This window comes from Ursus arctos, unplaced genomic scaffold (genome assembly GCF_023065955.2).
Source record: "Ursus arctos isolate Adak ecotype North America unplaced genomic scaffold, UrsArc2.0 scaffold_1, whole genome shotgun sequence".
In the NCBI taxonomy this organism is placed as follows: domain Eukaryota; kingdom Metazoa; phylum Chordata; class Mammalia; order Carnivora; family Ursidae; genus Ursus; species Ursus arctos.
Window position 1 is genome coordinate 4,692,904 of NW_026622763.1, and position 22,812 is coordinate 4,715,715.

The 22,812-nt window shown below is 38.0% G+C and overlaps 1 protein-coding gene across 12 annotated transcripts in view; it reads left to right on the top strand.

Moving 5' to 3' along the window:
* Nucleotides 1-22,574, top strand: part of IWS1 (interacts with SUPT6H, CTD assembly factor 1) — a 39,696-nt gene extending 17,122 nt beyond the window's left edge. For 3 of the 12 annotated variants that reach the window (XM_026510209.4, XM_026510208.4, XM_048214254.2), the window contains exons 3-14: nucleotides 430-1,579; nucleotides 2,755-2,947; nucleotides 3,495-3,552; nucleotides 8,316-8,413; nucleotides 9,196-9,346; nucleotides 9,847-9,929; nucleotides 11,035-11,164; nucleotides 12,052-12,169; nucleotides 13,875-13,986; nucleotides 14,561-14,617; nucleotides 17,546-17,657; nucleotides 22,204-22,574. In XM_026510209.4, the coding sequence (XP_026365994.1) occupies nucleotides 430-1,579; nucleotides 2,755-2,947; nucleotides 3,495-3,552; nucleotides 8,316-8,413; nucleotides 9,196-9,346; nucleotides 9,847-9,929; nucleotides 11,035-11,164; nucleotides 12,052-12,169; nucleotides 13,875-13,986; nucleotides 14,561-14,617; nucleotides 17,546-17,657; nucleotides 22,204-22,335 (2,394 nt within the window). In that variant the 3' untranslated portion in view covers nucleotides 22,336-22,574. Of the gene's footprint in view, nucleotides 1-429; nucleotides 1,580-2,754; nucleotides 2,948-3,494; nucleotides 3,553-8,315; nucleotides 8,414-9,195; nucleotides 9,347-9,846; nucleotides 9,930-11,034; nucleotides 11,165-12,051; nucleotides 12,170-13,874; nucleotides 13,987-14,560; nucleotides 14,618-17,545; nucleotides 17,658-18,096 lie in introns of those variants that run through there. The other 9 variants (XM_044388316.3, XM_048214259.2, XM_048214256.2 and 6 more) reach the window with 5 other exon arrangements.
* Nucleotides 22,575-22,812: the final 238 nt, after the last annotated feature.

Consider the following 22,812-nt stretch of genomic DNA (forward strand, 5'->3'; position numbering starts at 1 on the left):
TAAAACCCAAGAATGTTTCTTTTAAAAAGAACTTGGGTATCTGTTTGCTTGTATTTCTTTGAAAAATATATTTAGGAGCTAGAATTATGTGAGAACGTTAGAATTTTAGTGGGTTTTTTGTTTTGTTTTGTTTTGTTTTAGAGTCTAGCTCTTCAAGATATAAGTCTCCTGTATAACAATCTGGGGGTATACTTTACAGATTTTGGTGAAGATTGGTTATATTTTCCCATTTTGGAATCTAAACCATCTTAGCCATTCTACAGGTAGATGATCTTTTTTAAAGTGGGGTGTTTCCATAGAAGTATAGACAACAATTTTATATTGAAGTGTGCATATTCCTACATTTTAAAAAATTGTTGAGAAATTTTAACATTTCACTACCAAGCATGTTTTTGCACTTTCCTAATTTTTTCACCCTTGATTTTTCAGAATGAACCTAGTGATCGAGAGGATGGCCTCAACAAAAGACACCAAGTGACAGATTCTGAGAATGATGAGCCCTCAAATCTTAATGCCAGTGACTCTGAAAGTGAGGAGCTTCAAAGGCAAAAGGACAGTGACTCTGAATCTGAAGAGCACGCAGAGCCTCCTGCAAGTGATTCTGAAAATGAGGACACTAATCAACATGGGAGTGACTCTGAGAGTGAGGAGACCAGGAAGTTACCTGTCAGTGACTCTGAAAATGAGGAACTTCTTAATGGGCATGCAAGTGACTCAGAAAACGAAGACGTTGGAAAGCATCCTGCCAGTGATTCAGAAGTGGAAGAGCTCCCCAAAAGTCCTGCCAGTGACTCTGAAACAGAGGATCCGCTAAAGCCTCAAGTCAGTGACTCTGAAAGTGAGGAACCTCCACGGCACCAAGCCAGTGATTCTGAAAACGAGGAGCTTCCCAAACCTCGAATTAGTGATTCTGAAAGTGAGGAGCTTCCTAAGCCTCGGGTCAGTGACTCGGAAAGTGAAGAGCCTCAGAGGACTCAGGCCAGTGACTCAGAAAATGAGGAGCTTCCCAAACCCCGTGTCAGTGACTCAGAAAGTGAGGACCCGCCAAGGCACCAAGCCAGTGACTCAGAAAATGAGGAGCTTCCCAAACCCCGTATCAGTGACTCAGAAAGTGAGGGTCCCCCAAGGCATCAAGCCAGTGACTCAGAAAATGAGGAGCTTCCGAAACCCCGGATTAGCGATTCGGAAAGTGAGGACCCCCCAAGGAACCAGGCCAGTGATTCAGAAAATGAGGAGCTTCCCAAGCCCCGAGTCAGTGACTCTGAGAGTGAGGAGCCTCAGAAGGGACCTGCCAGTGATTCTGAAACTGAAGATGCCTCCAGACACAAGCAGAAGCCAGAGTCAGATGATGACAGTGATGGGGAGAATAAGGGAGAGGATACAGAAATGCACAATGACTCCTTTCATTCAGATAGCAATGTAGACAGAAAAAGGATCCAGAGTTCTGACAGCGAGGAGGAAGAACCCAAAAGGCCCAAAATTGACAGTGATGAAGATGAAGAAAAAGTGGGGGAGGAGGAGAAAGTAGCAAAGCGAAAAGCTGCTGTACTTTCTGATAGTGAAGATGAAGAGAAAGCATGTAAGGAGTTGTTTTTGGACTTTTTATGCATAGTTTTAATTATTGTCTTAAGCTTGTAACTGTGAAGCATGGTGTTTATGAATTAGATCTATATTCTCTCATTCAACTTGATCTTCTGAAATATTACTAGGACACTAGTTTTGCTTGGTTTTCAGTGGCTACTCTTAGCATTAAATTTGCTTTGAGTTAATCTAGGAGTATTAAGATCTGACTAGTTCAAAATAGTAAACTAATGGGAGTTTCAATGGGAATATGAAAGACTTAGTATTTTGTGGGGGAAGGGTAATGTTTCAAAGAACTATGCTTATATGAAAACCAAGCTGTATCCAGAGTTAGCTTCAGGTGTGAACAGTCAGTGCACTAGTTTCCATCTAGATAGTGACGGAGTTCCCACATCTTTTTGGGTACCTGTCTTTTGTGAAACATGGTTGAATACCTAAATACGAGGAAGTTTGTGAGGGGGACTGTATTTAGAGACTCTATGTCTCTGTAGCATATATCTTTGTTACCTGGAATCCTGTTTTCATGGATAATAATTTTTACTTGATTACTTTTTCATGAAACTTCCTTGTTAGGGTGGGGAGACCTATTCCCTTAAAACTTGACAGTTGTTACAGGAGAAGGAGAAAGAGCATCATGCATGTGCCATCCAGTTTACTAAGGGAGATGAGAAATTCCAAACTGACCTGCAGTGATGGGGGAGTATAGGATTCCACAAACTAAGCCTTTTCAGTTCTGCTACTACTCGGCAGAATAGAAGGGACTCTAATTCTGTACATCAGTGTGGTCTTATTTTCTCTCTTCCCCCAAAGGAAAGGTAGCTATTGGTGTCCATTTTTATATTGATGATTTTGTTCTTCATCTTCCAGTCATTTTTTCCTAAACAATAACATAATTGTAAGATGACTCTGAACCTTTTAGTTATTATTTTTTTAATAAGGTTTTTATTTAAGTACTCTCTATACCCAATGTGGGGCTTCAACTCACGACGTGGAGATCAAGAGTCACGTGATCTGACAGCCAGGTGCCCCTGGTTAGTTATTTAATTATTCTAAGCTGTGTGTTAGGAGCCCTTTGATTTTTGCTGAGTATTGCCATTTTAAAGCACCTGTCCTCTTAGTAATACCATTACCATGATGAATAAGATTAATGATATTTTGCACCTTTTTTGACAGCAGCAAAGAAGAGTCGTGTTGTCTCTGATGCAGATGACTCTGACAGTGATGTTATATCAGACAAATCAGGCAAAAGAGAGAAGACTCTAGCATCTGACAGTGAAGAAGAAGTAGGGAAAGAAGAGTTGTCTGATAAGAAAAATGAAGAGAAGGATCTGTTTGGGAGTGATAGTGAGTCGGGGAATGAAGAAGAGTAAGTGACAGTATAACATGAGTTTTCAAGGGTTCATATGAGGTGGTAGAGAGGGGTTTGTCTTTTAAATTTTTTAAACTTGTATTAAAATTTCATGATGAGAGGTAATACAATATATCATGCCTAATGGCATGACTTTGGGGGTTCAGGAATCCTGAACTATTGATACACACTATAACATGAATGAATCTCAACAATATTAAGTGAGGGAAGTGAAGAGGACATGTCTGATTCCACTAATGTGAAGTTCAGGAGCAGGCAAAATTAATCTGCCGTGATGGAAATCAGAATGGTGGTTGGCTCCAGCATGTTCATGTAAGGGACTAACTAGAAATGGCCACAACTGAACTCTCTGGGGAGATCAAATTGTTCTATGTTTTGATTAGGTAGGTTAATGGTTACACGAATGTGTACTTTTCTCAAAACCCACTGAAATGGATGCCTAAGATCTGCACATTTTACTATACATACATTATACCTTATTAGAAAAAGATTTTATGGTCCCTGTGCAAATGAGAAGAAAGCAAATGATATCCTTCTCTTCTAGAAATCTTATTGCAGACATATTTGGAGAATCGGGTGATGAAGAGGAGGAAGAATTTACAGTAAGTATAGGGAGCTATTTCCTCTTTGACTATGCTTTTTGTTTCTGTGGCAGTGGTTCCCAAATAGGTAATTTCAATAAGTAGAAATAAACAATTACGTATTCCATAGAAAAACCTAGAACAGGATTCAGAAAGTGAAATAAAAGTGTGTACAAAGGCATAAAAGGAAAATAAAAGGCAAAATTGAAATTATTGGTAGGGGACATATTAAAAGATGATGGAAGGTACATTATAATGCTAAAGGGAAAGATTCACAGTACTTACAAAACTTGTGATTCTAGCAATGGCAGGCTAGGTAATTTAGACCAACCCTTCTGCTAAGGACAACTAGAAAAGCCGGATAACATGTTTAAAAATTTGCTCATCAGCAGAGGAACAGGGTAGCAAAGAATTACTAAGCCAAACCCCAGGAACAGATAGATACCTAAAGAGGTATGCTCAGCATTCGGAACTGCTTTTTCTGGGATGTTTGCCTGTTTAGGCTGAGAGGCTGGTCATATTTTTGACAGCCTCAGGGCTCAAGAGACAAAATTTGGAGGTCAGAGCCTGCTGAGGTTAGGAGACCGTGAAAACCTCCATGCTCTGAATTGGGACTTCTTGGATTAAGGGTGATGTGGAAGTGATATAGTCTTTGCTCAGATCTTAGGCCAGCTTTGAGTCTTCTAACAACCTAGTGAACCTCAGTCCTAGAGAACCTCACTCCCAGAGATTCAATCACAGTGTCTCTTAACTAACTGGCTAGTGCTCTCAGACACCTGGCATATGCAGACAAAATCCCTTCAGGACAAAGGTAGCGTCATCACAGGCCTCAGAGTATTTCTGTAGTTTATGAGATACACAGTGTGGTACACAATCATAGGTAACGTTAAAAAGAAACAGTAGTGATGACAGATAATACAAATAGACCTAGAAGCTCTAGATACGGGAATTTTAGATATTTCTTAAAAAACAAATTGTTCAGGGAAGTAAAAGATAAGAAATTTTGTCAGAGCAAACAATTTTTATTTTTTTTATTTAAAAATTTTTTTTTAAGATTTTACTTTTAAGTAATCTCTATACCCAGCATGGGGCTTGATCTCACAACCCTGAGATCAGGAGTTGCCTGCTCCACCAGCTGAGCTGGGCAGGCACCCCAGAGCGAACAATTTTTATAAAGGTAGGTTTGGAAGAGAACCGAGTAGAAATTCTAGAACTGTAAAATTATAGGAACAAATTAAAAATTTGGTGGATGAATTTAACAACAGATTAGACTTATTCAAAAAGAAAATGAGTGAACTGGAAGATAGGTTAGAAGGAGCTATTTAAAATGAAGAATTGAAGTATGTAAAAATAAAGTACAAATTATACAAGAGAAGGTTTAACATAGTGAATTGGAATCTCAGGAGAGGGAGAAATACATATAGCAGAAGCATTTAAAGAAATGATGTTAGAAAGCAAGAGTTTCTAGAAGTTGTACAAATACAAGCAAGTAAATGCAATGATACAGTGAAATCTATACCTAAATACATCATAGTAAAATTGCAAGAGGCCAGAGAAGACAGGGAAATCTTAAAAGTAGCCAGAGGGGAAAATCAGATTAACAGCTGACTTCTTAACAGAAACTGTAGAATTCAGTAACTGCAAACTTAGTGTTCTGTTACATTCAGCAAAAATACTTGTCAGGAATGAAGATTTCCTCCTAATTCATCTTACCAGTATACCAATTGATGGGGATACTAAAGGCAGAAAGAAAATCTCGTGGAAAATCAGGGATTTAGAAAGAAAATCTAAGCAACAAAAGTGTGTGGGTAAGTCTAAATGAGTATTGATGCTAGAAAAAAAAAAAGTCATGTCTGGTATGGATTGAAATACTTATAAAATTAAAACATGACAGCAGTAACAAATTGGGAGTATATATGGTCTTTGCAAATGTGTGTAAAAGGACCTTAGTAGACTTTGCATTGTAATCTCTAAAGTGGCCACTAAAAAAGACTAATGGGAATATGTAGCCTCCAACCTAATAGAGAGGAAAAACGGAATAGTAAAAGCTGTCAATCCAAAAGAAGGCAAGAGAAAAAGAAAGAGCTATAGAACAGGGAATAGTTAGAAAGTAGTATATGGTAAGATAGCAGATAGTTGGCTTTGATAATATCTCAGATTACATTAAATTGAAATGTATCAAGTGCTCTAATTAAAGGACAGAGATGGTCAGATTGGATTTTAAAATATAGCTCTTTACTCATTTCATGATTCATCTGAAAGAAGATAAAGAAAAGTTGAAAATAAAAGAACGGAAAAAGGTACTGTGTGTGAATACTAATTAAAAACCTGACACAGCGATATGAATATGAGACTTTGAGGCAGTAAAACATTTGAGAATAAAGAGGGTCACTTTAGGGGCGCCTGGGTGGCACAGTTAGTTAAGCATCCGGCTCTTGGTTTTGGCTCAGGTTGTGATCTTAGGATCATGAAATTGTACCCTCCCTCCAGTTCCGTGCTCAGCGTGGAGTCTGCTTGAGAGTCTCTCTCTCAGATAAATAAATCTTAAAAAAAAAAGCGTCCCTTTATATTGATAAAAAGGTTTTAAAATTGTATATATATACTAACATGGCTGAAATACATAGATACAAAACAAAAATCGACAGAACTGCAAAGAGAAATGGACAAATCTATTATCTGAGTGCAATGTAGCCAATAGAACAAGCAGACCAGAAGCCACAGAAGAGTCTCTTTTTATGTAATCTGGATACAGATGCAAATAATACAAAAGAAAAAATTTGGGGATTGTGTAAGTTAAAACTATTTTCTGTTCTTTGGCTTTCCTTTTCCCTTTTTTAATGGAGTCTTTTGATGAACATAAGTTTTTAATATAAATCAGCTTTATCCATCTTCTCCTTTATGGTGAAACTTTTTTCATTCCCAGATTTTTGCTTATTCCTAAGGTCATAAAGATACTCTCTTGAATTATCCTCTAGAAGCTTATTTTAATCATTCATGTTTATTTGTACAATCCACTTGTAATGGGTATGTATGAGATAGAAGTCAAGGAGTTCCTAGCTGGCTCAGTTGGTGGAGCATGTGACTCTTCATCTTGGGACTGTAAGTTCGGTCCCATGTTGGGTATATAGAGTTACTTAAAATTAAAATGTTTAAAAAAAAAATTTTCCCCCGTTTGGAATGTCCAGTTGACCCAGGTCATCCTTTCCTGTTCCTCTCTTTTTCATAAATGAAGTGTCTGTATATGATTTCCAGTCTGTTTTGGCAGTTTCTTGTCTGTTCTTTTGGTCTCTTTATCCTTGCAGTATTAATACAGAACTGTGCATATTTGGTTGTTTATGTCCTTCCTCTAAGCTTGTTATTTCTCAAGATTGCCTTGGCTTTCTTTTTTTGCATTCCCATATAAATTTTAAACCAAGCTTTTACAAAAATTACAAAGTATAAACAACATTTTCCAAATGCAGAGCAGTGAAATTAGAAATTCATTACAAAATCAGCAAACAAAATATTCTTACCACCCAGAAATGTAAGACTTCCTTGTCAGACAGTTCTTGTATTGAAAAAGAAATCAGTACTTTAATTACTAAAGAGAGAGTGAAACTAGATGAATTTAGAGTCTGATTCAAGATGGTAGAAAAATAATAAAGTGAACCTAAGGAAAATAGGAATAATTCATTCAACAAATATTTGGGAACCTGTATGCCAGAGATTGTTTGGACATTGCCCTCATGGAGCTCACACTCGGTGAAGCAGCATTTTTACAAGAATAATGTGTGTTTCTCTAGTTAAGAAAGTTAACATCAACTTGATTATAGGTTTAGTTCATTGAGAAAAATGACATACTAGGTGAACTATTGGAAGGATCTAAGTACAACATAAAAGAAGCTATAAAGAAAAGACTGACCATTTTAATTACATAAAAATAAAAAATTGTGCCTGGAAAACATTACCATAAACAAAATGAAACTGTACAGATGTGAGGACGGTGCAGTTCCGGTCATTTACAAAGGGCCAATTTTCCTGCGTTTTTTTAAAGAGACTTTTCATACCAATAAGACAAAGATGCAAAAGGAAAATGGACATAGGATATTGGGAGTTCCATAGAGAAAGAATTAAAAATGACCTTTAAACATGAACAAAATGTCCACCCTTACTCATAGGAAAATAGAAAAAAAGATGTCTTTTAGCTTTCAGTCCAGAGATTGGCAAATATCAATGTTTGATAACCTGTAGTAGTGAGAAGCTGGAGAAACAGGTATACTTATGCTTTGCTGGAAAGAGAATTAGTATAACCGCTATGAAAAGTTTGGTAAATATTTTGCAAATTTCAAATACATGTACCTAAATGTTGGTGGCAAAACATATAAATAAATTATGTTTGCAGTCATACTGTGAGATAGTCTAAAGCCTTAAAATGAATGAGGATATTTTATGCCAGTATGAATTGATCTCCAACTTCTGTTGTTAAATGTGGAAAGTGCAGACCAGTATATACTGTACCCAGTGTGTAGAGTATGCTACCATCTGTATAATAGGAGGGGATAAGAAATACATATGTGAGGAAGTATGTGTGTAAATGTAGGCTATTTCTGAAAGGAGGCATAAGAAAACTAGTAACACTAGGACTAGGGTGGGAGGGAGCCTTTGCTATATACATTTTGGTACTTGTTTTTTTTGTTCTTTGTGAATGTATTACTTTAAAAATGAAAAAAAAATTAAGAGCAGTTATACCGAAGAAAATCTGTAAGGAAGTTGAGATAATCCTGGCAAATTTACCTGGCCTGTAGGGTTTTAACCAAGAAGATTTGGAGGAAGAAAAAAGTGAAACACAGGTAAAAGAAGCAGAAGATTCAGACTCTGATGATAACATAAAGAGGGGAAAGCAGTAAGTTTGTTTTATTTTTTAAAAAGGAATTTGTTAAAAACTGAGGTTTGCTGGAGTGGGGAGATGGAGGGATAGGGTCACTGGGTGGTGGACATTAAGGAGGGTATGTGATGTAAGAGCACTGGGTATTATGTAAGACTGATGAATCACTGACCTCTACCTCTGAAACTAATACACTGTTATGTTAATTAATTGAATTTAAATTTAACAAAATTTTAAAAATCATAAAAAGAAGGAATTTGTTAATAAAAATTAAGGTAAAGACTATCGAAATTTGTTTTTTCTTGTTTTGATTCCTAAGTGTAGCAAAGAATCTGTTCCATTTTTCTCCCTTCTACTTTGCTGTTATATAGTGCTGTCTGAAAATATATTTACTCTTATTGTTTTTCTTTCATTTACCCTGTGCTTAGCTTCTTAATTTGTGGGGTTCTATGGTGTCACCCTCACTGAGTAAGCTCTTCCTGAGTTACTGAAAAATAACATGAAAATACATTTTTTGAGAGAAAAGCTGACTTTGGGGCCCCGGGGGCAATGAGGTAGAGTCTTAACTACAAAATATTTCTTGATCGAATCTCACACTTTTGTTGAGATAGTTGGAATCTGTGTTCAGAGAAGTCTGGTATCTTGAAAGGTGCCAAGTTGTAAGTATTTGCCCTAGAAGAAAGTAGCATTTCATGGAGTTAATTCAGAATTAAGAAAGTTGGTGATTCTTAACTGTGACAAAAGGAGATATGTATTTAAAAGGGAATTTGTATTTCACTTGATTTTGTGTTGCTGCTTAGTATGGACTTTCTGTCGGATTTTGAGATGATGTTGCAGCGGAAAAAGAGCATGAGCGGCAAGCGCAGGCGTAACCGTGATGGTGGTACTTTTATTAGTGATGCTGACGACGTAGTGAGTGCCATGATTGTCAAAATGAATGAGGCTGCTGAGGTGAGATGAGTCACTGGTGGCTTCCTCTTTTCTTTCCTCACTTAATTGGTTGTGTGGCCTTTTAAAGGGAGGGAAAGGAAAAGTATCTGGAAACATGTAGCTGAAATAAGACTGGTCATGGGTGTTTAATTGTGGAAATATATGTGATAGGAGTGTATTAGTTTGTTTTCTATCTTGGTAGAATTTGTGAAATTTTCTATAATCAGAATAGGAAAAAGCTCCCAAGTAAATACTGAAACTCTTTATTAACAATAACATTGTTCCTCTAAATTTGTAATTGTTTAAGCTAATCTAATAGTTTTGTAGGTTTGGTTAACACAGACATATAATTTGGGGTTCTACAAAAAGTTCATTTTTTAGTTATCCTTTTTTGTAGAAAAAATTGCTACTCAGAGATACTGCTGCTTTATTTTATTTTGAGGTTTAGAATTATAGTGGTTACAATTCATTTATTAACAATAAGTATTGCTTTTTTTAAAAATCTTTTTCTTCCTGGATAGGAAGACAGACAGTTGAACAATCAAAAAAAGCCAGCACTGAAAAAATTAACATTATTACCTACTGTGGTCATGCACCTTAAGAAGTAAGTGTTTTGTTTCCTTGAAAATTTTTTTCCTTTTAGTGGTATAATATTCGAACTATGTACTGGTGTTCTAGAGATGTTATTTAATGGCTGCTATCTATCAATTCACAGAAAAATAATAATGAATAGAATTTCCTAAATTGTTACTTCCTCACAAATTTTTCTTTTTTTTAAATTAAATTAATTTTTTTCTTTTTTAGAGGTGGGTGAGGGGCAGAGGGAGAGACAGAATCTTAAGCAGGCTCCAGGCTCAGCCCGGAGCCCAGTGCAGGGCTTGATCTCACAACCCTGAGATTATGATCTGAGCTGAAATCAAGAGTTGGATCCTTACCCGACTGAGCCACCCAGGTGCCCCCTCACAAATTTTTCTTAAGCCTTGATGCCTGTTACAAACAGAACAAATAGCAAACTAACATAAGGAAAGAAAAGCATGTAAACCACTATTTTGTTCTTTATTGACTCTCTTATTTTGAGTCTGGTAAGATTGCGTCTCTTTTCCCAGTATGATTGAGCATAGAGCAAATTCGGAGGGGCTGCTTGAAGCATGTATTATAGGAGGCTTATATGACCAGTTATATCATGAAGTAAGTCACTGGTCTTCTGGAATAAGACCCTTTTTTGATAGATCTTGATACTAGGCTCTTTCATTGGTTTACTGATATTTCTGAGCAACTGATTTCTCCTTGAACCTAACCAAGTTAGGTGTCCTGCAAAGAATAGCACAATTCTGGGTTCTCTTATCACCTAAACCAGTTTGAGAATCTCTATTCTGATAGATTAAAGATTATTTTTTTTAGTTATAATAATTGGAGCTCTTTGTTCTTACTGTCTGTACCATTCATATCAGCATTAACTTATCTTCTATAATTCAAGTTTTTAACAAATGATCTTTGCCTGTCAAATCTGTTTTTTTTCTTTTTAAAGTGGGAACTAAATTTTATATTGCTTTTGAAACATCAGTAGGCACTCAGTAAATATTGTGTATGAGTAACTTCAAAAGGAGTTTTTGGAAATACCGCTAAATATATAAGAAAATCCAGAGGAAGCTATGGTAGAGCCAAGGTTCATAGACTTGACTTTTTTTTTTTTTTTAAATCAACTGCAGGCAGGACCTTAAAGAAACATTTATCGACAGTGGTGTGATGTCTGCCATCAAAGAATGGCTCTCCCCTCTCCCGGATAGGAGTTTGCCAGCTTTAAAGATTCGAGAGGAGCTGTTGAAGATTCTGCAAGAGGTTAGAGGCAAATAATCTGAGAATATGTTCTTCATTGATTATCTGATGTGGTTTGTATCATCACAATCTCTGTGGCACCATGTACTTAACACATTCTCTCTGCCATAGTCTGCCAGAAGAGGGGTTTCCATTAGGTATGTCTATTAGAAACATACCAAATAAAATGAGCATAAAAAAGGAAGGCCTTAGAAAATTTCATGTAACTATAGTATTGAAGGAAAGATCTTGGAGTTACTATTACTTACCTGAGAGGAATCGTACAGCAATAGACATGTTTTAGGGAGGCACTTGAAGTAGAAAAGCCACGGACTTCAGATTCAGATAAACTTGCTTGTGAATCTTGAACTGGGCCACTTTTATGTGGCTCTGACACCTTGGGCAGGCTACTTAACTTCTGAAGGAATTCCCAAGGAACTTCCTATGTGCTAGGTGTTCATACATGTATTGGTTCCTTTATTCCTCACAACAAACCTGCAAGGTAGGTGTATTGTTTTCATTCTACAGATGAGGAAATGAAGACTCAGAGAAGTTAAATGACTTGTCCAAGGTCACATAACTAGCAGATGGCTATGCTTAGGTTCAGACTTAGGTCTGTTTGATGCAGAGGCCGGTACTGATGCTTGTATTAAACTGCTAACCTGAGTATGGTTAGTTTACATTTTCCACATTGTTAAGTTTTACTTTGACTCGGTGTGATACCGAACTCTCAGTCTTAACTCTTGATGTGAACACAGAGTATATCTTTGTGTTCAGTGTCTGTAGATCCTGCAAATGGAATTTTCGTTATTCTGTTGTGAAAGAATCAGGTGTTGGAGGTCCTCTAGAATAGATTAGCAGGACTCCCAGCTTTTGAGTGATTAATGTGTATGTATGTGTTTGTTCCCCAGCTACCTAGTGTGAGCCAGGAGACCCTGAAGCATAGTGGGATTGGCCGAGCAGTGATGTATCTCTATAAACACCCCAAGGAATCGAGGTCCAACAAGGATATGGCAGGGAAATTAATCAGTATGTACATTTCGCTTTTTGTTTGTTGTGTTTATGTATATCAGAAAGACATGTATGTATAAAAGCAAACTATATTTTTACCAGTATTCATTTAAAATGAGTTCATGAAGTAGAATAGAAATTTTTTTGGTAATTTCTTGTGGGTACCAGCTTTTTTAGCCTTAGACTTAAAATGTTCCTCAGCGTATTTAAGTATGCTGTCAATATTAAGGGTAGCAAGTGAAAAGTTTTCTAATCCTGGATCAAGAGCTTGTATAGAGAGGGGATTAGTGTATGGGCCCTAGAGTCAATCATACCTGGGATCAAATCCTGGATTCACCACCTACCTTACTGCATATCTTTAGGCAAGTGATTTAAGCTCTAAGCCTTGGTTTCCTCCTCTGTAAAATAATGATATGTTAACTTTGAATTATATAGATTAAATGAGAGGATATATGTAAAGCACAGTGCCTAGCACATAGTAAGACCTCAAGAAATGTTAGCCACTAGTGCTATTGTTGTTACTTTTATAATGGTCTCCAGAGCGTTTTGCATGTTCTTATTTTATGATAACCGAGAAATCCAGGAGTCTAACTGGAATTAATCTAATAAATTACCATATCATTTATGAAATCTGTCAGTTTTAAGAATGAAAATCATGTGTGTTTTTGTTATTCTTTTTAATTCTTCCTGTGCTCCATGTTGCAAAGGAATTTTTTAAACTTCAAGGATTTATCCAAAAATACTCCTATATGTGAATACAGTAATTATTTTTCTGCTGAATTTTTGAGATCATCAAAAGTTTTTAGAGAAATTGATTTTTTTATGAACCAGGGAAATATTACAGTTTTGATCTTGTTAATAATCTGCAGTGTGCTATTATATGATAAACTTCTAATGCTTTTATGCAGTAGTTCTCAATGCTCATTTTGCCCTAAGCTGAGAGAAGCAGAATATTCCCACTAATACCCATTACTTACTATAATAGTAATTCTGAATCTAATAGTGGGGTCGGTAGGCTATGCATGTAAAGATACATAGACTCCCTGAGACTCCTGCTGCCTTATTTGATAACACCTAATATTCTATCTTATCTGTGAAGGTCTTTCCTTGTTTTGATGGTGTATTAAATGCAGCAGTAAGCTACATTATGTTTGAGAACAAAAACATCAGTTGGCACCCCTGGACTTTTACTGACTAAACGGTGGGCATGTTGTACTTTGGTTCACGGTCACATCACTGTAGCAGCTTTCTTAGACTTAAAATCTAGACTCTGCGGTGCACTGTTAAGATGCAATTTTTGAAGATTTAGACCATTTGACAAGTAATAAGGGAGCATGTTTTTGGTTAGAATAGGAAGCTAGAAGAATTTCAAGATTTTCTATTTTCAGTGGAGTAAATTTACAAATTAGGCAGTCTATGAAATGTCAACACAGCTGGTTGGTGACTGTCAAAATGAGTCAGATACAACTTGCTTTAGACCTCTGTGGTAGTTAAAGGCTTAAATGACTTTTTAACACTGAATTTTCTGAATCAGCTGAAGTTGGTTATGATACTGGTATTACACGCTGTGTTTATCCTAAAATGGTCCTGAAATAATGGTATCTTTAAGGAAAGAATATTCTAAATGCCTGGAATACTGTGTAAATCACACTAGGGTGTGATTGTTTCAGGGGATGGTAGCAGAAATGCTGCTTTCTAAACAATTGATTTTTCCTTGTTACAGATGAATGGTCTCGGCCCATATTTGGTCTTACCTCAAACTACAAAGGTATGACAAGAGAAGAAAGAGAGCAGAGAGATCTAGAACAAATGCCTCAACGACGGAGAATGAACAGGTATGAGGAGTAAATATTGTTCTGATAACGCAGTTGTTTTGTAAATAAGGTCATTAAGAATCCTGCAAAGTGATAGGATTTTGTCTTTTCTCTCAGCTTGATATGTCTGTGTAGTTCATACCCTTTTAATTTAAATGTGGTCCTATACAGTGAGGGCCCACAGTCCCTCCTTTTTCAGTTCCATCTGGTAGAATGTGGCCTCTGCCACAGTTACAGAGGTTGCTTGTTGTTCCAGCCAGTTGCAGGAAAAACTTTCTCTTTCTCAGGCCCATTTTCAGTCTTAAGAGAAAAAAAATTGTTTCTGGTTCAGTTTGTATCAGCAAACCAGATACAGTTGCATCCAGAATAGCAGGGTTATAAGTTACAAAAATGGCAGTTACTGCTCACCCGTGATGAAACCTGGTATGCAAACAATCATTCAAAGAAGTTGTACTTTTACAAGATTTGGAGTTATTTTCCCAGGTCCAGTGTAAAGAACCTAACTGTGGTCCAAGTTTGATATTTCACTTTGCTCTTTTTTCTTAGTTATAAGGTTCTAACATTCTTGGTATCTTATTGATTACTTTTTTCCCAGCACTGGTGGTCAGACACCCCGAAGAGACCTGGAAAAGGTGCTGACAGGAGAAGAGAAGTAAGATTTTTTATTAATTGCTCTTCTTAGACTTCATATAGAAAATCTTCTGCTTGCTGTTTTAAGAAAAATTGCAAATGAAACAATGTTATGTTTACATTGTTGGGGGATGGTTTTCAGTTCAACATTTATTGAATATCCACAAATGTGATGGTGCTCTGGAGGTTGTAAGATTGAGAAATAGTTCATTCAGTAAAGATTTTGTTGCTGCTTGCTGTGTGCTAGACCGTGTTAAGCTCTTGGAAGACAAAATCAAATTAAAAAATAGTCCATGCTTTTAAAATGTCTGTAGAGGGTTTAAAAGCAAAGGGGAGAGGTTAACTAAAGATACGAGTTATCATACAAGGCCCACTTCAGGAATGACAAGTAGACTGAAGTAGTTGGGCAGTAGTGTGGTACCTGAGATGGTGGAAGATGAGTTTGAGAGTATCGATGTGACCCAGAGTTTGAAGAGCTTTAAATAAAGATGCGGAATTGTCACTTCTCTTTGTGATGCCGTGGAAGGTGGGCATAGACGCGAAGTTGTCAGATTTGATTTGGAACGCTGGTGCCGGTAGCATCGTGGTGTAGGGTGGGTTAGAGTGCAGAGGAGCTGAAGGCAGTGAAACTGAGGTGGTAATGGCAGAAGGTTAGGAGATTTAGGGGCAAAATTGCCAAGAGTTGGTGACTCCGTGGGCGAGGAGTTTGGCCGACGTTGAAGACACCAACCAAAATTTTCCCCCAGGTAACTGAAACAGTGGTATTACCATTTGCTGAAGTGGAGAGGAAGAGTAGATTTTGAGGATATAGATGTGTTCTGCTTTGGGCAGAGTAAATCTGAGATGCCTAATGAGATATTCCTATTAATATCATGGGTCTAAAACTTGGATTTGGGGCTAAAGACATAATAGATTTGATGGTTCTTTCCACAGAAACAATTGTGAAATTGAGAAAATAGAGAGTAAGAAATAAACCACAACACTTTGAAAAGGGGTGTAGCCAGTGAAGGTGGGTTGAGTGGGTGTTGTCCTGCATGTTGGAGAAGACCCTAGAGGAGAATGAGGCCATGCTGGAGAGGGGCAGTGGCAGAGGGCAGGCACCATTGGAGAGTCTACAGAGGAGTTTGTGCGGTGAGTGTTGGCAATCAGGCAGCACCCAGATTGCACGAGACAGAGGGAGAGGAGCTAGAGGGCGCTGGTGTTGTTGGTTTATGGATAGGTTTGATGATGGGACATATGACAGCTTTAGGGGAGAATAGGTTATGAGAATTTTCTTTGGCTAGCTACTTAATTTATTCATGTATTTGAAGCTTATAGAAGCTTGATACTAAGAATAGATTAAACTCAGTGTGCCTGGGTGGCTCAATCAGTTAAGCGTCTGACTCTTGATTTTGGCTCAGGTCATGATCTCAGGGCTGTGAGGTCGGGTTCTGCACTGGGCGTGGGGCCTGCTTAAGGTCTCCCCTCTCCCTCTCCCTCGGCTCTCCCTACCCCCTTGCTCTCTCTCACCACCCCCCCAAATTACACTCTGTACAAAGAAATAGAAATGATTTAGAATTTTTTATCCTTCTCTCCCACTCCAGCCTCCCCCCACACAGACACACATATACCCACTCTCCATTGAGTGATTTGAATGCCCAGACATTTACAAATGGGCTTTACTTTTGAAGGATGCTAGTCTTAACTTAGTCTCAAATTTGTACATAAAAGTATCTGTGTGTCACACCATCAAATGCTGGCAAGAATGTTGAGAAACGAGGTCACTCATACCTTGCTGAGTAAAATGGTACAGCTACTTTGGAAAACAGTTTGGCAGTTGAATATAAAGTTAAACATGCAACCACCATATAACCCAGCACTTGCACTCCTGGGCATTTTTCCCCGAGAAATGAACATTTAACGTTTGTGCAGAAACCTGTATATGAGTGTGCAGCTTTATTCATAATAGTCCAGAACTGGAAACAACCCAGATCTCCTCCAGCAGGTGACTAGTCAAACTGTGGTACATTCGTACCATAGAATAATACTGCTCAGCAATTAAAAGGAACAAAATATTGATAGATGTAACAACTTGGGTGGATCCTCATGGGCATTATGTTTAGTGGATAATGCCAGTTCTAAAGATTATATAGTGTATTCTATTTATATAACATTCTTAAAATGCTAAAATTACAGAAATGAAGAACAGATTCGTGGTCACCAGGGGTTAGGGGCTGGGCGGATGGGGTAGGAGGGTGGACGTGTTTTTATAAAAGGGCAGTAGAAAGGATCCTTGTGAATACATGAACCTGCACATGTGGTAAAATTACATAGAACTAATAAACACAGAAACACACAAATGAATGTAAGTAAAACTGGGGAAATGTAAATAAAAACCAGTGTACTTACATCAATACCCTGGTTCCTGTAGGATAGTTTTGCATCGTTACCATTGGAAGAGACACTGGATCTCTCTTTATTATTTCTTAAAACTACCTGTGAATCTGTGATTATCTCAACTTTTAAAAACAAGCAAAAATTACTGTTATTAGTTGCATATGTAACACCACAAAAACTACTCTGTGGGCATACTCAGTTTGGGGGGATCATTTTGGCCACCAGATTTTTCACCTCACAAGTGAACCCCCTGAGGGACTCCACTAGACCGGAGAAATTGGAATTTGGGGTTCTGATGTGGGAACCAGCCTTGGAGAGGAGAGAGGCTTGATTATATATCTGAAGCTGAGGAGAGGCTAAAAGGACTCCTGAAAATGCAGAGGAAGTTGGCTTTGGGAGGGAAGTTGAAGAATTTTTAGAGTAATGTGAGTGATGGCGGGGTCAGCTAAGACAGCAGGAGGGTGGATTGGGTGACCTCAGGAGGCAGAGGATGTTTGAAATACCTGTTCAGCTGAATCAGCTGGACCCTGCTGTGGTTGGCTACATAATAGCATGCTCTTCTTCCCATTCTCAGGGCTCTCAGACCTGGGGATCCTGGATTCTGTGCCCGCGCGAGGGTCCCCATGCCCTCAAACAAGGACTACGTTGTCAGACCTAAGTGGAATGTGGAAATGGAGTCATCCAGGGTAAGCAAGCAGGGAGATAGCGAGATGGATCTCAAGTACAAGTTACTGTTTTGTCTTTTACTTCATGTGTAATAACTCTTAACAGCTCTTGAGGTTTATCTGAGTTTAAAGAGAGCTGTTTTCTGGTCTCTTAGCTAACCAAATCATTCATTGCTTGCGAGCTTTACTTCAGACTTAAAGCAACATTATGAATCCCTTTATTTCAACTGAATCTTAAAGCCTAGAGTGTTCTCATGCAGTCATTTTTTTAGAACCATGAGAAACAGAACTCCCTGCTTCTGCAATCTACCCCTCCGTTTTTCTTCAACTGTTTTAAGTAATTCTGTTGTGAAATATTTAGGGTAAACACTTCCTCTGTCATCATTGTAAATACTACTCCGTGATCTTCATTGCTCTTCAGTAATCTTTTTTTATTCTCCATTCAAACTACTCTTTCTAGCCTGGTATTCTTAAAAAGGGCCTAAGCCGATTGGAAAAGCATAAGAGGCGATTTGCAGAACAGAAACGACTCAGCAAAGTGCACCGTGCTGTCAAGTTCAGCATTGAAGGCAACAGGATGCCCCTGTAGTCCTGGCCCTACCAGAGTGTATCCGGGAGGTATCCCCAAGGAAGCATGCTCTGTGCATGAGGTTGAATTGTCAGCAGCTAGAGTGAAAACAAGTGTGCGTGTGCTTTCTTAACCAGAAAAGGCCCGGCCCACTTTTAGTTACTGAAATAATGACCCTAACAAACACTTTGTGACTTTCAAGTCTTGTTGAAATTGAAATGGAAGTCCCTTCCTTTATTAGTACCCCAGAAACTCATAGATAATTAATTCCCTGATAAGCATTTTGATCTTCTTGTTACCCATTTTTATTAAAAAGGCTTTTTTAGGGTCCAGAATCATAGTGGTCTGCACTACAGACACGTAAAGTGATGACTAGCTTCTTGGTGGAGCTAGTTGTCAGTACCTCATCAGTGTGCATTTGAGAGGACCCATTGCGTAAAGCCTTACAGTGAATATTTAAGAGATTAATTTGATGAGTATATATTAATACATGGTCGGAAATGAAAACGTTGGAACCGTTCCGTAGAGCCAGACTCACTCCCTGCTGTGCTCTGAGATGAATAGTGGTACCTTTGTATCAGTGTGCTCTCAAGAGTCTGAGTGTGTTGCCTTCCTTTTGTGACTTCTCCATGACCCCTGCTTGGGCAGCTGTTTCACGGACTACACTCACCTTTGTGCCAGTTCATTTTGGCTAGTAAGCTGCAGTCAAAGCACACTTTCTTACTGAGAATAAATGAGAGGTAGAAGAGCACTACTTCAGTGCCAAGAACTTTTTCATACTTCCTTCCCCTTTTTTGTACTTTCACCCATATCCACATCCCTTGATATCCCTTCTCTTCCTCAACCACCCCTCTTTCTTTTTTCCTTTACTTTTTTCACTGTCTTTTCCCTCTTGCTATCCCTCTCGTAGTAGTATTTTTTCTTCCCCAGCACACTTACGTTTGAGAATTGAGAACTACAATAAGGCAGAGAAAATGTAATAAAAAAGTCTCAGTGGCTAGTCGTCTTTGGGAGCCTCCCTGTGTCCTGAAGGGCATGTGCCCATCTGCCAGTGTTACTGGTTCTGATCCCATTCTCCCAGTAGGTGATGGGGGTGGGAAGAAGTGGCCCAGCCTCCTGCTAGAGCAGAGAGATGACTAGCAGAAGGGGAGGGAAATTCAGGCTCCTTCCTTTCCTTTATCCCAGTACTCCCAAGATCATAAAGTGCCAGTATTTATCTAGGCCCAAGTCTAGGCATGTTTTGGGGGCTGGTGGTTTCCTGTTACATTTTAGGGTATTGTCCTTAACCCACGTGACACTGTTTCCCTGTTCGGGAAGAGTCTTTATGAATTCACTCAGGGCTTCCACATTGCAGATGCTAATGAGTATTATTAGAAAATGTTATTTTCCAGAAGAAAATTGGAGTAAATGGCTTTTAAATGAAACTCTTTGTTTTAAATGTCATTTTTATTTTTAAAAGTATATAAGTAAAAATAAAACTCTATAGAATAACCCCATTCCCAAATCCCTGCTCTTCCTTGAAGTCCCCACTGTTAACAGTTTGATGGATTAAATGTATTTCCAGTAATGCTTCAAACTTGTTTTTTTCTGGTTATAATTGTAGAAAATTTTGAGATTTGAGAAATCACCCACCATTCAAAAGCAGTTTGTTACAATTTTTGCCTTTTTTTTCTATTGATACTTTGATAAAATTATACTGTATATAATTTTGGTCACTTACCCTCATTAAGCCACCTTATCATTTATCATTTATAATGGCTGCATAATAGTCTATCATGTGAATATATAATTTGTTTATTTATTCCTCTCTGGTTTCTGATTTTTCACTCCTGAGTAATGTGGTAACCTACACTACATTGTATGTTTATATGTTAATTTATTCCACGGAGTGCTTTTAAGATAACAGTAAAATGACAAAGTGTATGTTTTTATATAAACTTTTAAATGCAGAAAGCACAAATAAAATTAATGTCACTTGTAATTCCACCACACCTTAATAATAACATTTTGGGTTATTTCCTTTTTGTCCTTTTTATATTGTACATAAATATTACTGGTTTTGTGATTTGGTGTTTTTGTTTTCAACTTTTATGCAAAATTGTTGTTTTATACTTTGTTGGATTTGTGTTTTACTTAACATGGTAAAAATTCATTTAAGTAAACATTCTTCAGTGACTTAATATTGTGTCATAATACAGTTGTACCATAATTTTTTTTAAGCAAACTCATCTTGCTAGTCTTTTAAGCCAATTTTGGTTTTTCACTGATAAAACAGTGCAGCATACACTTTTAATGTCCTAAGGAGATGGTGCAGAGTCGAATCCTGAGAGACGTCATTGAATTTGGCATGTTAGGTACTATATCCTGTGTGTTCTCCAACTTGGGGAAACTAGGTAACTGCCAGCTATGTCTTAAAAGTTATATAAATAGGAATGGATCAGCGTGACCTGGGTGTGTCCCTTTTATGGAGGCTGGAGGGCTCAGATTGTTAGGGTCCTGGGAGACATTGGTGTGTAAAGCTGCTGGGAGTTAGGTAATTGGTGGAGATCTGAGCAGGTAAGGCTTCTGATGTGGGCTGACTGTAAGTACTAAGAACCAGGGCACATTGTCTGAAAGGAGGTCGCATGTTTAGTACTGTCCAGGAAATCTGGGGATTTGATAGGGTGATAGTAGCATAGCTCCTTCTCATCTGATAATGAGTGTTTATGCTAACCCAGAGTACTAGTGCCAAGTGTTAAATTGACATAAATATTTGGACTTCAGGTTGTTTTAGAAAATCTAGGGTGGATGATCACTCTTGTTCAAGACTGACTTAGGGTTCCTTGCTCCTGTCTGAGGTGCACGCTGAGTCTAGAGGTGGGATAAGACTTGGGAGTCTCAACTCAAAAGGAACGTCACCACACTGGTAACCGACCCCCAGAATGTCTCCTCCTGGGCCCTGCCTTCTTTTAGTAGTGTTGGGTTTGAGCTTCACAGATGATGCAGTAGTAAACATCTGGGGAGAAGTAGAAAAATTCATCTCTTTTTAAACCACTCAACATTCTTGAAGATCAGAATTGTCAGTAATACTATAGTCAACAAAAAGAGTTCACCCAGGTCTTCGACGTAAGTGGCAGACCTTTTCAGCATTTTTAAAGGTCGTTTTCTTGGAGACTACATCTTTTCAAGACCCATAGTCGTTTCAAATTATAAAAGAAATAACCTAACAACCAAACTTTTAAACGTACAAGGCAAGCAGGAAGAGATGCCAGAATTAGTAAGCCCCTTGGATCAAAAGATTTCATTTACATTTCCTTTTGTATCAAGTGTGCTTATTTAACATAAATCTAATTGGTTCCGTAGTAGTAGTAGTTAGAGCTGGTATTTATTTTGAGCACTGACTGTGTGCTAGTATTTGACACTATTATCTCATTAACCTCTCCCCCACAGTCCTGAAAGGAGTACAGACCAGGGGCCTGATTTGCCCAGGGTTCTAGAACTTGCTGAGGCAAAGTGGGGATTCACCCCAAGTCTGAGACTAGAGCTTCAACACTTAATGGATTCGCTTTACTCATCCTCTCACCTCGTTCATTATGCTTAAGGCTTTTTCTCAGATGACTTTCCTTGCCTTAGAAGCTCATTATTCTTCATGCCAGCACTGTTGGGAAGTGAATGTGTTAAGTGGTCAGCTCCATGTTTGACCTTTGAATGGGAAAAGCATATATATATATAATTTATGTAATTTAATGGAATTGGCGGGATCATAGTTTAAACTTTCCCCCTTTCATCTAGGAGGTTTCTATGGACTGAGACAGAAGTTTAAGACCCAGACAAACTGTTAATCTTCATTGGGAGAGTTTAATATGTGTACATTGTTCCTGGGGTCACCAAAGCATATTGTGATTATTCTGGAGATAGGCGCTCTTCTGACTGTTAACTTTCAGATAAAAGAAGATGAAAGACAGAATTAGATTTGCGTATTTCAATAATTTGCTCTTTAATTTTTACCCCACTCTTAAGTTTCAGGGGACCTCCAAGAAGGGTATCAGTCGACTGGATAAACAGATGAGAAAGTTCACAGATATCAGGAAAAAAAGCAGATCTGCTCATGCAGTGAAAATCAGCATCGAGGGCAATAAAATGCCATTGTGACCTTGCCTGGGATGTGTCCGCATCTCTAAGAAATGCGCAATGGACTCTTTGGAGAAAGAAGATGATATTTTAAAAAAATTTTTAGTGTATCTGTAAATGGTTCTGCTTGTATCAGATGTTGTCATAGGACTCACATTTCTCTCACTTGTATTTAAAACTGTTTGTCGTGTACTTTGTACAGAAGAATACTAGTCATACTTCTATAAACTTTACACAATAAAGTTCCATTCTGGTTTTGGGGGGCTGTCTCTTCATTGTCTCAGAGGATGTATTCTCAATGAGGGTGAAAATTGGTTCTTGGTGATGGAAAAAAAATCTTAGGTCTTAACAATGGTTTGTGACCCTTCCATCTTCCATGTTCAGCCTTCCTGACTGTGGTATGGTAAGAAATTTGTCTGGTCTCTGTCTTGGGTTCCTGACAAGGAGCTTCTAAAACCCTTGGCATTTCCTGGGTGATAGGAATGTTTTTGTGATGCT